This window comes from Siniperca chuatsi, linkage group LG15 (assembly GCF_020085105.1).
Source record: "Siniperca chuatsi isolate FFG_IHB_CAS linkage group LG15, ASM2008510v1, whole genome shotgun sequence".
NCBI classification, from domain to species: domain Eukaryota; kingdom Metazoa; phylum Chordata; class Actinopteri; order Centrarchiformes; family Sinipercidae; genus Siniperca; species Siniperca chuatsi.
Genome location: NC_058056.1, coordinates 29136134 through 29151928, shown reverse-complemented (window position 1 = coordinate 29151928; position 15795 = coordinate 29136134). Strand labels below are relative to the sequence as shown.

General features: G+C 48.3%; 2 protein-coding genes across 7 annotated transcripts in view; one reads left to right on the top strand and one right to left on the bottom strand.

Annotated features, from left to right (window-relative positions):
• srp54 (signal recognition particle 54) overlaps positions 1 to 2432 on the bottom strand; it is an 11281-nt gene extending 8849 nt beyond the window's left edge. The window contains exons 1-5 of one of the 3 annotated variants that reach the window (XM_044165599.1): positions 2304 to 2432; positions 974 to 1092; positions 636 to 733; positions 196 to 287; positions 1 to 70 (exon numbers count right to left, since the gene is read on the bottom strand). The exon at positions 1 to 70 is cut by the window's left edge and continues 15 nt beyond it. In XM_044165599.1, coding sequence (XP_044021534.1) covers positions 1 to 70; positions 196 to 287; positions 636 to 713 — 240 coding nt within the window. In that variant the 5' untranslated portion in view covers positions 714 to 733; positions 974 to 1092; positions 2304 to 2432. Of the gene's footprint in view, positions 71 to 195; positions 288 to 635; positions 1093 to 2303 lie in introns of all 3 variants that reach the window. The other 2 variants (XM_044165601.1, XM_044165600.1) reach the window with 2 other exon arrangements.
• Positions 2433 to 2606: 174 nt separating this feature from the next.
• Positions 2607 to 13025, top strand: zgc:109986 (uncharacterized protein LOC553566 homolog). 4 transcript variants are annotated; one of them, XM_044165602.1, is made up of 9 exons: positions 2607 to 3072; positions 3148 to 3316; positions 4069 to 4190; positions 7306 to 7444; positions 7544 to 7665; positions 7921 to 8031; positions 8189 to 8295; positions 10481 to 10571; positions 10708 to 13025. In XM_044165602.1, the coding sequence occupies exons 2-9, from the start codon at positions 3220 to 3222 to the stop codon at positions 10822 to 10824; spliced, it is 906 nt and encodes a 301-aa protein (XP_044021537.1). In that variant the 5' UTR covers positions 2607 to 3072; positions 3148 to 3219; the 3' UTR covers positions 10825 to 13025. The 4 variants fall into 4 exon arrangements, with proteins under 4 accessions (XP_044021537.1, XP_044021539.1, XP_044021538.1 ...); XM_044165604.1 differs by having other exon boundaries at positions 2607 to 3316; positions 10711 to 10833; positions 12692 to 12823; XM_044165603.1 differs by having other exon boundaries at positions 2607 to 3316; positions 10708 to 10833; positions 12692 to 12823.
• Positions 13026 to 15795: the final 2770 nt, after the last annotated feature.

The following is a 15795-nucleotide window of genomic DNA, read 5'->3' as shown; positions in this document are numbered from 1 at the left end:
GAAGACGGCGTGTTGGATCATCCTCCTCTTGTTCAGACCTGAAGCCATCTCCTCCAGATCTATGGCAGACCTGCAGGGACAAAGACCACCGACAGAGAACACAGTTCAACCACACCTGCTGGACTGACCTGGACCAGGTTTAGATCCTGGATCAGGACTCGGGTTTGGATCCTGGATCAGGTGTTTTATACTCACTTGACATTCTCTCTTAGCTGTTTGACCAGTTTGATGTTGACGTCGGCCTCCAGCAGAGCAGCACACACCTCCTTCAGCATGGCGTTCAACACCTGAAACACACAGACGGACGCTAACAGATCTGTGACCGGACGATGCTCCTCTCAGGACCCCGACCCCTCAGTGACCGCAGGACTTCCTGGACTCACTAATCACGCACGGTGGATTTTCATCATCAGAGTATTTAACTGAAGATGCGACTTATCCGTCGTACTGATCCACGTCGATCAGCGGCGGGACAAAGTCCAGACCAGAAGATCTGATTAAGTTTACTAGCTGAATCATTCAGGAGTTAAATAAATGACACGAGAACAAAGTTAAAATAATCTGCCTCTGCTTTGGTGGCTGGTTAAAGTTTCTGTGGGAGTTTGGTCACATGACCTCAGCACGTCACGAGTTACCTCTTCATTGATGATGGTGGCGTTGCTGAGCGACCTCAGCGCCGAGGTGATCTTCCTCCCCAGGTCGGCTAACACCATGATGGCGGTCTGAACTAGTCCTGAAACAAACAGAGCATCTGAGCTGAGCTGCCAACACCACGTCACATTATTAATCTCTCGTAACTCCGGCCGTCAGATAAATGCAGTAAAGTGCAGCCGGTCCGTTCGTTATCAATACGATCGAGTATAAACCCTCAAACTGCAGGGCGGTTATCAATAATATCATATCAATAATATCTGAGTTAGGTTAACTGCAGTGTGTGTATGTGTTTGGATCGAGTGCAGAGACAGGAAGTTACCGTGTGTGTGTTAGAGCAGAAATCTGTGTGTGAGTTGAGGGGAACCCCCCTACTGAGCACGCTCAGTGAGTCAGCAGGTCAGCTGACAGGTGAAGGTCACAGCACGCAACACACACTTCCTGTACAGAGGAGAGAAAGGTCAACACATCAGCAAGCTCTACAGTCACAGACAGAGGTCTTTAAACACAACACGACGCGTTCAGGGACAGCAGATCTGCGGGTAACCATAGCAACGGGACTGATGATGTAAACGCTGAACGCGCTTCAGAGAGGCGTTGCTTCAACTCGCTGCTCCTTCTGTCGGCGGTTTGTGCTGCTGAAGGCGTTTGTCCCTTTATTCCACGCCGCCGCCGCCGCTGCTCTGGTTGATGTGAGGCGTCCATGTTTGTTTGGCTTTCAGATTCCTCTTATTATTATTATTATTATTATTATTATTATTATTATTATTAGAGTTGTGTTATTGATCTAGATCTGAAACAGTTAGTTAATTTAGTGGATCAACAGGAAATGAGATCTGGGGGTTTGTGACGGTTCTAAACTCTGGAGCCGCAGAAGAAAACGATCAGCAGCTGTTCGGATAATCGATTCATCGCTTCAGTCACTTTTTACACTAACGAGCCAAAACTCCTCCGGTCCTGAATATGAATATTTGCTGATTTTCTTCTGAGATAATAAACACACGTTTAAAGTGTCGACTTCTGGCTCCGAGACTTCGGGATCTTTCACCGTTTTCTGACGTTTTATTCCCCAAACTGGCGGATTCATTGAGAAAAGTTTCAGTTCTGACAATGAAGCTCAGCTGCTGGTCTGACTGAACCTGTGGAGACTTTAAAGGACGAACACAGAGTAGTTTGTGACTCTTCAGCAGAGATCCCTTTAAAACCACCCTGCGGGTCCGGATCCTGCGGGTCTCGGCTCCTGCGGGTCTCGGCTCCTGCGGGTCCGCTGGACGTTTTAAAGGCGGACTGGTGACGTCAGGATGAATGTTTACTCTCACTCAGCTTAAAGTCACAAAAACTGAAAAACTTGTTGATTATTGATCATTTCGACCTCAGCCCCATCTCTAATGACGTCATCACGCCGATCATCATGTTGATCGATCGTCAGTCGATCGCGCTGCTGGTTTTCAGTTTTGTACCAACATGTCAGCTGTTTACAGCGTTTGTTGGCGCTAACGTTAGCTTAGCAGTTAGCCGTTAGCCGCCACCGCTCGCAGAGAGCGGAGGTTAGCAGTTAGCTGTGTGTTAGCTGTACAGTGTGTCACACGGGCAGAATAAAGCGTGCGACGGCAGCACGAGCTGGCTGAAGGGAAGAGAAACGTCTTTCTTACCGACAGTCGGAGACTTGGAGCAAACAGCCGCTGGAAACAAACCTCTGCCGGAGGATCGTCATCGAATCCACGCAGACCCGGAAGCTGTCGGCGGCGCGCTTCTTCTTCTCTGCATTTAACGGCGGCTGCAAACCGACGTTCGAACACGTCAGCGCCGCCACCTTTAGCTAACTGACCTGCAGAGAGCAGTTAGCTAATCCGTTAGCCCGAAGTAACACAAATCACTTACTATATTGATAATAATCATTATTGATCAAACCTCCTTCCTGTTTCTCTGGCTTCTGTCTGGCCTTTAAACATCCTTTATTACCGATCATTCATCAGGAACAGTCACACTGATCGATCTTTTAAATGATTGGGAGTTGCAGCTCCACTCTTCTTGTTATTTACTCTTCGTGTTTTTCTTTTCTTTCCCTTCATTTGAACATTTCTGTGAACTCACGCTCAGCGAAAAAAGTAAACTATAAATAAAAACTATCCATTTTTTATTTGAAGAGAATATTCAATAGTGCTGATGTAAAGTGTGAAATGCTTGAAGGAAACAGAAGCGCTGTTTTATTACACTGTATATAACTGTGAACTGTAAACACGTCGAACTCAATAAAGTTTTTCGAAAGAAAACAACAACAACTGCTTCCGGGGCTTGTTTTTTTTGTCTTAAGGTGGTCTGAACGATCGATGCGGAGGGAAGTGTGATTTTAATCTAAATGTCTTTTAACGGTCACACCTGTGTTTACGTCACACTTTAAAAGCGTCGTCACCTGAACAGGTAAGTAAATGTCTGATCGCTGGTGGCTAACAAGAAGCGACAGATGTGAGTTTCCGGTTCCACCTTAAATGACAGACGCGTTCCTGGGAGCTGCGGTCTGAGCAGGAAAACTCTCAAACTCGTTTCTGACACATTTTGAGTTCGAAGATGAATTTTTCTGAAGCGAAATCCGAAGTGAAGCAGCTGCTGAGCAACGTGAACCCGTCTGAACTCCCCAAACTGCTGAACTGGATCAGACACTCAGGTGAACACACCTGCTCTCGCTACTGACAGCACACACACTGAGGACATAACCAGCCACAGCCGAACATGAGCCGATCACGTGGCAGACATTTCTGTCACTGATCAATAAGTTGATCGATGGTCAGCTGATTTAATAACTGGAATCATATCTCCATGTTCCCTCTGCGGTGCTGGTTAAACAAACGCCGTGTTTACTTTATTTAACTGCTCATTAAACACAAAGATGTTTTATTTATTAGTTTTATTCTTCAGTGATTTCTGAGGCAAACATCACTTTTCTAAATGCTTCAAAATGTCTTTAAATGTTAAATCAATTTGAACGATGAACCAAAGTTTCTGTGAGTGTTTTTATACTTTATGTCCACCGTGTACTTCATCTGTCTGAGCTGTATTATAGTGTCTATATGTTTTGCTCAGTGCTTGTGTTCCTGAAGGCGAGCTGCTGGAACAGAGTTTCCCCTCAGGATCAATAAAGTGTTTCTGATTCTGAATCATTTAAATCTCTCAGGTCTCATCTACGAGGTTTCTTTGTGTTTTACTTGATAAAAAATCATTCATTTAGTTTTAAAATAAGTCGTTTGGTTTAGTTCAGCTCACATATTACAGCTCTGTTATTTTAAATGTCTCCTCATGGAACAAGTGACATTGTTTTTAATTTATTTTGGCCTCTTTGGGCCTACCGTTAACCTGTTGCTTCACCTGTTGCTTCACCTGTTGCTTCACCTGTTGCTTCACCTGTTGCTTCCTCCTCAGATGAGTTGGACGAGCTGCTGTCACACAACAAGACGGCGATTCTGCAGAACATCTCAGACGAGCTGAGAGTCCGTCTGCCTGCAGACGCCATGTTTCCCTCTGAGACTACTGCATACAGCAAGGTACTGCAGTACTACTGCAGTACTACTGCAGTACTACTGTAGTACTACTGCAGTACTACTGCAGTACTACTGCAGTACTACTGCAGTACTACTGTAGTACTACTGCAATACTACTGCAGTACTACTGTAGTACTACTGTAGTACTACTGCAATACTACTGCAGTACTACTGTAGTACTACTGCAGTACTACTGTAGTACTACTGCAGTACTACTGCAATGACTGCTGCAATGCTGCTGTGCTGCTGCTGTGGTACTGCTAAAGGTACTGCTGTGGTACTGCTGTGAGTGCTGCTGCAATGCTGCTGTGGTGTACTGTTGTGCTGTGTGGTGCTGCTGCTGGAGCTGCTGTGGTGCTGCTGCAGTGCTACTGTGGTGCTGCTGCGGTGCTGCTGCTGCTGCAGCAGTGCTGCTGTGGTGCTAGGGCAGTGCTGCTGGTGCTGCTGCGGTGCTGCTGTGGTGCTGCTGCGGTGCTGCGGTGGTGCTGCTGCAGTGCTGCTGCGGTGCTGCTGTGGTGCTGCTGCGGTGCTACTGGTGTGCAGTGCTGCAGTGCTGCTGTGGTACTGCTGAAGGTGCTGCTGCGGTGCTGCAGTGATGATGCTGCTGGTGGTGCTGCTGTGGTGCTGCTGTGGTGCTGCTGGTGTCTGCTTAATGCTGCTGTGGTACTGCTGTACTGCTGATGAAGGTGGTGTGGTGCTGCTGTGATGCTGCTGTGGTGCTGCTGTGATGATGAAGTGCTGCTGTGGTACTGCTGTGGTGCTGCTGTGGTGCTGCTGCAGTACTGCTGTGGTGCTGCTGTGGTGCTGCTGCAAACTGTGGTGCTGCTGTGGTGCTGCTGTGGTGCTGCTGGTACTGCTTGCAGTACTGCTGTGGTACTGCTGCAATACTACTGTAGTACTACTGCAGTACTACAGTAGTACTACTGCAATACTGCTGTAGTACTACTGTAGTACTACTGCAATACTACTGTAGTACTACTGTAGTACTACTGCAATACTACTGCAATACTACTGTAGTACTGCTGCAGTACTGCTGCACAGTCCGTGTGCCTGCAGACAGCAGGGTACTGTTGATGAGTAACGATGAAGAGCGCTGCTCAGCTGCTCAGAGACTCGACACACGTTAAAGGTCACGACTGTAATCACAGCAGTCAGGAGTTCCACAGGGAGGGGCAGCGATGGAGGAGGCTCCGCCCAGGTCCGGTGCTCGCTCCTGAGTGGTGGAGACAGGAGCGGAGGCTGTGTGGTGGTGTCAGTGTTACTGATGATGAAGGTGGTGTTGGTGTTAACGATGAAGGTGGTGTCAGTGTTAACGATGAAGGTGGTGTCAGTGTTACTGATGATGAAGGTGGTGTCAGTGTTACTGATGATGAAGGTGGTGTCAGTGTTACTGATGAAGGTGGTGTCAGTGTTAATGATGATGAAGGTGGTGTCAGTGTTGATGATGAAGGTGGTGTCAGAGTTAACGATGAAGGTGGTGTCAGTGTTACTGATGAAGGTGGTGTTGGTGTTAATGATGATGAAGGTGGTGTCAGTGTTAATGATGAAGGTGGTGTCAGTGTTACTGATGAAGGTGGTGTCAGTGTTAATGATGAAGGTGGTGTCGGTGTTAACGATGATGAAGGTGGTGTCAGTGTTGATGATGAAGGTGGTGTCAGTGTTACTGATGAAGGTGGTGTCGGTGTTACTGATGATGAAGGTGGTGTCAGTGTTAATGATGATGAAGGTGATGTCAGTGTTAACGATGATGAAGGTGGTGTCGGTGTTAACGATGATGAAGGTGGTGTCAGTGTTACTGATGATGAAGGTGGTGTCAGTGTTAACGATGATGAAGGTGGTGTCAGTGTTAATGATGAAGGTGGTGTCGGTGTTAACGATGATGAAGGTGGTGTCAGTGTTAACGATGATGAAGGTGGTGTCAGTGTTACTGATGATGAAGGTGGTGTCAGTGTTAATGATGAAGGTGGTGTCAGTGTTGATGATGAAGGTGGTGTCAGTGTTACTGATGAAGGTGGTGTTGGTGTTAATGATGAAGGTGGTGTCAGTGTTACTGATGATGAAGGTGGTGTCAGTGTTACTGATGAAGGTGGTGTCAGTGTTAATGATGATGAAGGTGGTGTCAGTGTTACTGATGATGAAGGTGGTGTCAGTGTTACTGATGAAGGTGGTGTTGGTGTTAATGATGATGAAGGTGGTGTCAGTGTTACTGATGATGAAGGTGGTGTCAGTGTTGATGATGAAGGTGGTGTCAGTGTTACTGATGATGAAGGTGGTGTCAGTGTTAATGATGAAGGTGGTGTCAGTGTTACTGATGATGAAGGTGGTGTCAGTGTTAATGATGAAGGTGGTGTCAGTGTTACTGATGATGAAGGTGGTGTCAGTGTTAATGATGAAGGTGGTGTCAGTGTTACTGATGATGAAGGTGGTGTCAGTGTTAATGATGAAGGTGGTGTCAGTGTTGATGATGAAGGTGGTGTCAGTGTTACTGATGAAGGTGGTGTCGGTGTTAATGATGATGAAGGTGGTGTCAGTGTTACTGATGATGAAGGTGGTGTCAGTGTTACTGATGATGAAGGTGATGTCAGTGTTGACGATGATGAAGGTGGTGTCAGTGTTAACGATGATGAAGGTGGTGTCAGTGTTAATGATGAAGGTGGTGTCAGTGTTGATGATGAAGGTGGTGTCAGTGTTACTGATGAAGGTGGTGTCGGTGTTACTGATGATGAAGGTGGTGTCAGTGTTAATGATGATGAAGGTGATGTCAGTGTTAACGATGATGAAGGTGGTGTCGGTGTTAACGATGATGAAGGTGGTGTCAGTGTTAACGATGAAGGTGGTGTTGGTGTTAATGATGATGAAGGTGGTGTCAGTGTTAACGATGAAGGTGGTGTCGGTGTTACTGATGAAGGTGGTGTCAGTGTTGACGATGAAGGTGGTGTCAGTGTTGACGATGAAGGTGGTGTCGGTGTTGATGATGAAGGTGGTGTCAGTGTTGACGATGATGAAGGTGGTGTCAGTGTTAACGATGATGAAGGTGGTGTCAGTGTTGATGATGAAGGTGGTGTCAGTGTTGACGATGAAGGTGGTGTCAGTGTTGACGATGAAGGTGGTGTTTCAGATGCAGCAGCGTTCTCGGCCGACGGTCCACGTTGACGGTTTCCTGTACGATGACGATCAGGTGGACTCTCTGTGCGAGGAGGGAGCCATGAGTCGCTCGTACTGTCTCACCTGTGGATCCTACAGAACCGCAGCGCTCGGTGAGGAACGTCTTCATCGTCTTCATCACACTCAGACGTGAGGTCTCTTTGTTCTTCCTGCTTCATCTTCTTCTTCTTCTTCTGTTTTTCTTCCTGCAGACTTCATCTCTCACTCGTTCTCGATATCGGAGCTTCGGTTTCTGTTCGAGAACGTTCTTCCAGACCTGAGCGGCCGGCTGCTGGTGGACGTGGGCTCCAGGCTGGGGGCCGTCCTGTACGGGGTCAGTAGAACCAGAGGAACCCAGAGGAACCCAGAGGAACCCAGCAGACACAGCAGACCACATGCTGACAGTCTGATGAGGCTCAAGTCTCCATGTCAGAAAGAAAATTAACTGAAAAAACTGCAGACAATGCATGATGTCATTAATGTGTGTGCGTGTGTGTGTGTGTGTGTGTGTGTGTGTGTGTGTGTGTGTGTGTGTGTGTGTCTGTGTGTGTGTGTGTGTGTGTGTGTGTGTGTGTGTGTGTGTGTGCAGGGTTATGTGTTCAGCTCGGCCTCTCAGCTGGTCGGTTTGGAGCTCAGTGACGAGTTTGTCAAACTGCAGAACGACGTCCTGCAGAAATACAAGCTGACGGACCGAATCAAGGTCACACACACACACACGCACACACACACACACACACACACACGCACACACACACGTGCACACACACACACACACACACGTGCACACACGAGTCCAGTGTGTCTGCTGACAGTAGAACTCAGTAGAACCAGTCTCTGATGCGTTTGATCTCCTGCAGGTTCTCCACACTGACGTCTGCCTGCAGAGCGTTCTGCTGCAGAACACAGACGTTCTCATCATGAACAACGTGTTTGAGTTCTTCATGGAACCCAGTGAACAAGTCAGGTCAGCACACACACACACACACACACACACTCACTGACACACACACACACACTGACACTCACTGACACACTCACACTCACTGACACACACACTGACACACACACACACACACTCACTGACACACACACTGACGCACACACACACTGACACACACACTGACACACTCACACTCACTGACACACACTGACACACACACACACTGACACACTCACACTCACTGACACACACTGACACTCACTGACACACACTCACACACACACACAGACACACACAGACACTCACACACACACACACACACACAGACACACAGACACACACTCACTCACACACACACACACACACACAGACACACACACACACACACACACACACACACTGACACACACACACACTGACACACACACTGACACACTCACACTCACTGACACACACTGACACACACACACACACACACTCACTGACACACACACTGACACACACACACACACTCACTGACACACACACTGACACACACACACACTGACACACACTGACACACTCACACTCACTGACACACAGACACACTCACTGACACACAGACACACTGACACACACACTGACACACACACACACTGACACACAGACACACTGACACACACACTGGACACACACACACACTGACACACTCACACTCACTGACACACACACTGACACACACACACACTGACACACTCACACTCACTGACACACACACTGACACACACACACACTGACACACTCACACTCACTGACACACACACTGACACACAGACACACTCACTGACACACACACTGACACTCACTGACACACTCACTGACACACAGACACACTGACACACACACTGACACACACACACACACTGACACACACACACACTGACACACAGACACACTGACACACACACTGACACACACACACACTGACACACTCACACTCACTGACACACACACTGACACACACACACACTGACACACTGACACTCACTGACACACACACTGACACACACACTGACACACAGACACACTGACACACACACTGACACACACACTGACACACACACTGACACACAGACACACTGACACACACACTGACACACAGACACACTGACACACACACTGACACACACACTGACACACACACACACACACTGACACACAGACACACTGACACACACACTGACACACTCACACTCACTGACACACACACTGACACTCACTGACACACACACTGACACACACTGACACACACACACTCACACTGACACACACACTGACACTCACTGACACTCACACTGACACTCACTGACACACACACTGACACACACTGACACTCACACTGACACTCACTGACACACACACTGACACACACTGACACACTCACACTCACTGACACTCACACTGACACTCACTGACACACACACACACACTGACACACACACTGACACTCACTGACACACACACTGACACACTGACACACTCACTGACACTCACACTGACACACACACTGACACACACTGACACACTCACACTCACTGACACTCACACTGACACTCACTGACACACAGACACACTGACACACACACTGACACACACACACACACTGACACACACACACACTGACACACACACTGACACACAGACACACTGACACACACACTGACACACACACTGACACACAGACACACACACTGACACTCACTGACACACACACACACACTGACACTCACTGACACACTCACTGACACACACACTGACACACACACACACACACTGACACTCACTGACACACACACACACACACACTGACACACACACTGACACACACACACACACACTGACACTCACTGACACACTCACTGACACACACACACTGAGACACACACTGACACTCACTGACACACACACTGACACACACACACTGAGACACTCACTGACACACTCACACACACACACACACACACACAGACACTCACTGACACACACACACACACACACTGACAGTCACTGACACACTCACTGACACACACACACACTGACACTCACTGACACACACACACACACACACTGACAGTCACTGACACACACACACACACACACACACACACACTGACACACACTGACACACAGGAAGTGATGTGTGTGTGTGTGTGTGTGTGTGTGTGTTCAGAGCGTGGAGGTTCATCATGGAGAACTTCAGGAAGAAAGGATCTCTGCTGGTCACCGTTCCCAGTCTGCAGGAGAGTCTGAACACTCTGCAGGTAAAACACACACTCACACACACACTCACACACTCACACACACACTCACACAGTGAGGATGGTAGAAAGCACAGGACGAGTAATAAACACAACTTACTCGACTTTCATAAAATAACCACTTCCTGTTTGTGTCCAGCAGGAGGCGCTGCAGCCCAGCTGGGTGGAGGAGCTTCCTGTGGACTACGATGTTTACCTGGGCAGAGACTCAGACCCCGACGCTCTCAGACAGATCCACCTGTACAGGGTTGTCTGATCTGAACTGGTCTGGACTGGTTTAAAGTGTAGATGGGTCTGGACTGAATTGCATTGGTCTGAGGTGATTTTATTCCTGGACTGTTCTGGACCAGGGTTCCAAAGATCCCAGCTCAGGACTGGGCTCGGGACTGGGCTCGGGACAGGGCTCGGGACTGGGAGTTTGGGACTGGGCTTTGGGACTGGGCTTTGGGACTGGGCTTTGGGACTGGGCTCTGGACTGGGCTTTGGGACTGGGCTTTGGGACTGGGCTTTGGGACTGGGCTCTGGGACTGGGCTCTGGGACTGGGGTTTGGGATTGGGACTGGGCTCTGGGACTGGGGTTTGGGACTGGGGTTTGGGACTGGGACTGGGCTCTGGGACTGGGGTTTGGGACTGGGCTCGGGACTGGGCTCTGGGACTGGGGTTTGGGACTGGGGTTTGGGACTGGGACTGGGCTCTGGGACTGGGGTTTGGGACTGGGGTTTGGGACTGGGACTGGGCTCTGGGACTGGGGTTTGGGACTGGGCTTTGTTTTATTTCTCAGAGTTAGCAGTGTGAAACATCTGATGCTAAGCTAACGGACGTTATTTACTCGTGTGTTATTCCAGTTAAACTTGTTTAACTTTACTTTGTGTGACTGTGTTTGAGTCTAAAATGAAGAAGCCAGCTGCTCCGGTTGAAGGTGGTTACTGTGATTAAAGGGTCGTTTTATCTGTTGCTCATTATATCGACACCGTTTCTGTAAAGAGTTCAGTCACCGCAACAAGCCGCTGAAGTCTCGAACGTCTCTTTAAGAAAGCTTCGTAGTTACGTTACGTACGTTAAATCCTTTAAGAAGAAGTTTCTGTAAATAAAGTGACTTGTTGCTTCGATCATTGATCCTCTCGATAGACTCGTGTGGAGGAAACAGTTTCCCTTCCACACGAGCTCGTCGAAGACCGCCTGCGTCTTTAAATATGGAAGACCGTAACGAGTTTGGTGCTTTTAAACGATCTTTTATGCATTTGAGCTTAACGCTGGTACTCAAGTCCAACAATTCAAATCCTCCCTCGGCTTTGGAGCCAGAAAGCACGGCTTTCTCCAGATGATGGAGTCATTTTTGTAAATGTGCGATTCAGGTGTTTTACGCCGAGTCCTGAACACTGAGGCGAAAGGCTGAGTCGACAAATCTTGAGACCGGTTCAGCGTCAGACAGAAGAAGCCTTCCTGAGACCGGCAGGTCTCAGTTTGAGTCTTTTTCAGTTTGGGGGAGAAATGAAGCTGCTGAAGTTCCTACAGACAAACCAGATATAATCCATATTCACCACATTTCTCCACAGCTACATTAGTTTTTCCCTCAGTCCGACACAAACATTAAACTTCACATTCAGGTTTATTGAGTTTTCGGCTAACTGGGTCAGTCTGATTTCTACAGCTACAGCTTTAATAACTGGACTATGAACAATGTGCAATGAGAGTGACTGAACCACGATCAGAAACAAAAGGTGAAACTGGATGTTGACACAACTGTCAACTTTCCTTTAGAACATTTCAGCTGTCCAAACTAAGTTATGGCCAAAACCAAAAGTCTGGAGCGCCGTGAATAAGAAACGACGTTCGACAGTCTCGAATGCTTTATAAAGGCAGGAAATACTGTCAGAGCGTCCGTTCCAGCGTCAGCAGAAGAATCCGTTAGCGAAGGACGAGTCTAATAATGTAGCTTCTGAGACGGTTTGTCATGAAGCCGGTTCTGATCTCGTCACGAGCTTTCTTTAAACGCTCGGCAGATGATCTTGGAACGCGTGAATGGTCTTTCTCGGGTTTGGGGATCAGAGTTATTACGGCCTGTTTCGTAGTTGTGGACATTTCTTTTCTAATAATACATTCTTTAAATAATTCCAATAAAGGACCTTCGTGCATGGAAGGCGGCAGAAAGCCCACCAGTGCCCGGCGGTTTCCCGTTTGCCCACCAGTGCCCGGCGGTTTCCCGTTTGCCCACCAGTGCCCGGCGGTTTCCCGTTTGCCCACCAGTGCCCGGCGGTTTCCCGTTTGCCTCTGAGATTTCAGCTTCAAGAGTTCTGAGAGCGCGGCGTCCGTTCTGTAGAACCTGCATGCTTTGAAACGTCCGAAGGGTTGGAAATGATACTTTATTGATCCCCGGGGGGAAACTCCTGTTCTTGTAATATTGATCCACTTGTTCCAGACCGAATAAAGGCCATTTCAATAAATACGTTAGATCCACGTCTTGCTTCAGGCTTTCATTTGTATTCCTTCTTCCTCTAAAAGATGATCTTTAATCAATGATGTGTTTAATTCGTCCATAATACTGATTTCTTCACCTATATATTATTATTTTTATTCCTGTGTGTGACTCATTTCATTATCACCCAATAATCTGTCTGCTGTAGTTTTCACCAAATCACAAAATATATCATCATCTAATACATTCTTATTTCATTTCCAATAACCTGTACGTCTCTGTTCTGTTGTTTGGTACCTGCAAAATGGGTTGTAATTCATCTGTGAGGAGGAGAGGAGGAGGAGGAAGAGGAGGAGGAGGAGGAAGAGGAGGAGGAGGAGGAGGAGGACGATGACAGCTGGAAGTTAATCCTGGATTGGAAACATCTGCTGATTAGAAGTGGAAGTCGAACGCAGAACTTCTGAATGTTGAGTGCTGAACTGTTCTTGCAGGAACTCGATCTATACGGGCGCCACCTCCTCCTCCTGCGGGCGCCACCTCCTCCTCCTGCAGGCGCCACCTCCTCCTCCTGCAGGCGCCACCTCCTCCTCCGGGCGCCACCTCCTCCTGCGGGCGCCACCTCCTCCTGCGGGCGCCACCTCCTCCTGCGGGCGCCACCTCCTCCTGCGGGCGCCACGTGTGCTCGTTTTGTGCTTCGGGTTTCAAACAAAGCTGCGTGATGACAAAAACACCACTCCATGTCGCCTGAAAGAGTCTCGGTTTTTCATCCACAGAACATAGAAACTGCTTCAGGCACGGCTGCGTCTCACATTAAGATGATGTTTTTACTTTAATCTGCCAGAAGAAGAAGAAATAACGTCCGTCCGGTTTCTGAACTAAAGGAAACCACCAACTGAAAAAGCTCGGAGACAGAAAATGCCGGAGAAATGAGAGATTCTCACGTAGGAAACGTTATAATGAAGTGAACGTAATGTAGGCGTGAAAATACAGAATAAACCTACAGGTGTACAGTCACCTTAAGAATCAGTGACATCATGTGACGCAGGAAGTCACCGTCAGCAACGCAGCAGGGCCCAGCCCGTCGCCAGGGGCCCGAGTGTGTTTCTGCACCGTCCCTCCAAATAAGTTAGGTCGTCCGCCGTCCCCAGAGTCCGTACTTCACGGCCCCTCCCTCGAACCTAAAGCTGCTTAACGATTCTTCCTCTGCTGAGCGGCCGACTCTGCGCAGCGACGCCTGTTCTGGTCCTCCAGCTGCTTCAGTCAGCTGCTCGACGTCTGGCGTCCGTCTCGGCATCCAGCGTCCGTCTCGGCGTCCAGCGTCCGTCTCGGCGTCCGTCTCGGCGTGTCTGTCTCAGCGTCCAGCGTCCGTCTCGGCGTCCGTCTCGGCGTGTCTGTCTCAGTGTCCAGTGTCCGTCTCGGCGTCCGTCTCGGCGTCCGTCTCGGCGTCCGTCTCGGCTGGGTTTTCGTCTGCTCAAACTTAGAAAAGCGGCCGTTCGGCCCCCTAACTTTTATGATGTCAGCATTAGAAAGCGTGTCTTCTCTCGCGGCGCTCTTCAGTGCAGAGCCTCTGTGGGACGTTTGACGGAGATCGGGGTGGAGGTGCACACGAGTACTTTCAGAGTCCAAATCCATAATCAGACCTCCTTTGTCCCGTTCCCGACGTCCCTCTCGGACATCTTAGCGCACGTGTCTTGTTGCTAGCAAAATGATTCTTTTGAGCCACCAGTTGGTGGTCGAGGTTCACTGACCGCGACGTGGTTAAACCTTCGCTTCGTCCTCGGTTCAGAAGTGCAAGCCCACTTCCTGTCTGTAAGACGCAGATGCAACGTGTCACTCCTCCGGTTCCCGTGGAAGAAAGCCTTTAAAACACCTGTGGCTCATTGCTTCAGTTGAAACTCTCTGATGACGCAGATGCCCTCGTCACCGCTTCCTGCCGTTCACTCCTCTGACGTCACCACGGTGCTTTTGGGGCCGTTTCCACGGCAACCATTGGCTGGCAGCGGAGGAGCGGCAGGACGGCCGACCAACCGACGCCGAGGAGTACAGCGAAGCCCCGCCCACTTACTCACTCCGAGTGGTGCGTTCAGGTGACACACTTCAACTCGGAAACACAAGATGAGACTCTGAACTGGTCTGACTTCACCATCTGTTTAACTTCCAGTGTGACCAGTGATGCGGGTCACTGGTCACACTGGGTGTGTGTGTGTGTGTGTGTGTGTGTGTCACAACATCACTGAGCTGCAAGAAACCAGCCTGGCTAATAAAAGAAAAGTAATTTACACAAATTAAAAAGTGTAAAACTCATTAACAATAAATATAATGCAGCAGGTCCAACAGTTGTTTTCATTAGAAATTATTATTAATTATTTTTAGATCTGAGACAAATAATTGATCGGCAGAAAATAAATCTGCAACTATTTTGATAATTGGTTTATAGTTTAAATAGCAAAAAGCAAAGATGTAAAATGTTCATGGCTTCTCGTGTCTCCACTGTAGCAGCTTTTCTGTTGGTCTGTGTTTGGTATCTAATTACCAGACAGGACGTAACTTGGACAAAGTGAGCCGGTTTTCACTATTCTGCTATTTTATAGATTAATCGAGAAAATGTTCAGCTGATTAATCGGCGATTGCAGCCCCACTATTATTATTATTATTAATTGTATTTAGTTGTAGTAGTAATTATATTGTATTATCTGTCTTAGAACTTATTTCTAAACGTCTTCAGTTCGAGCAGCAGTACTATGAGAATATAATAATATGAGAGAAACAGGTAACATCGTGATGAACAGGTAAACGTCCCGTCCGACTGCA

Excerpts from the sequence above, each read along its gene's own strand:
- zgc:109986 (XM_044165602.1), top strand. The coding sequence starts at position 3,220 with ATGAATTTTTCTGAAGCGAAATCCGAAGTGAAGCAGCTGCTGAGCAAC. Across the intron at positions 7,445-7,543 it reads CTACAGAACCGCAGCGCTCG|ACTTCATCTCTCACTCGTTC; the intron begins GTGAGGAACGTC and ends TTCTTCCTGCAG. Across the intron at positions 8,032-8,188 it reads AGCTGACGGACCGAATCAAG|GTTCTCCACACTGACGTCTG; the intron begins GTCACACACACA and ends GATCTCCTGCAG.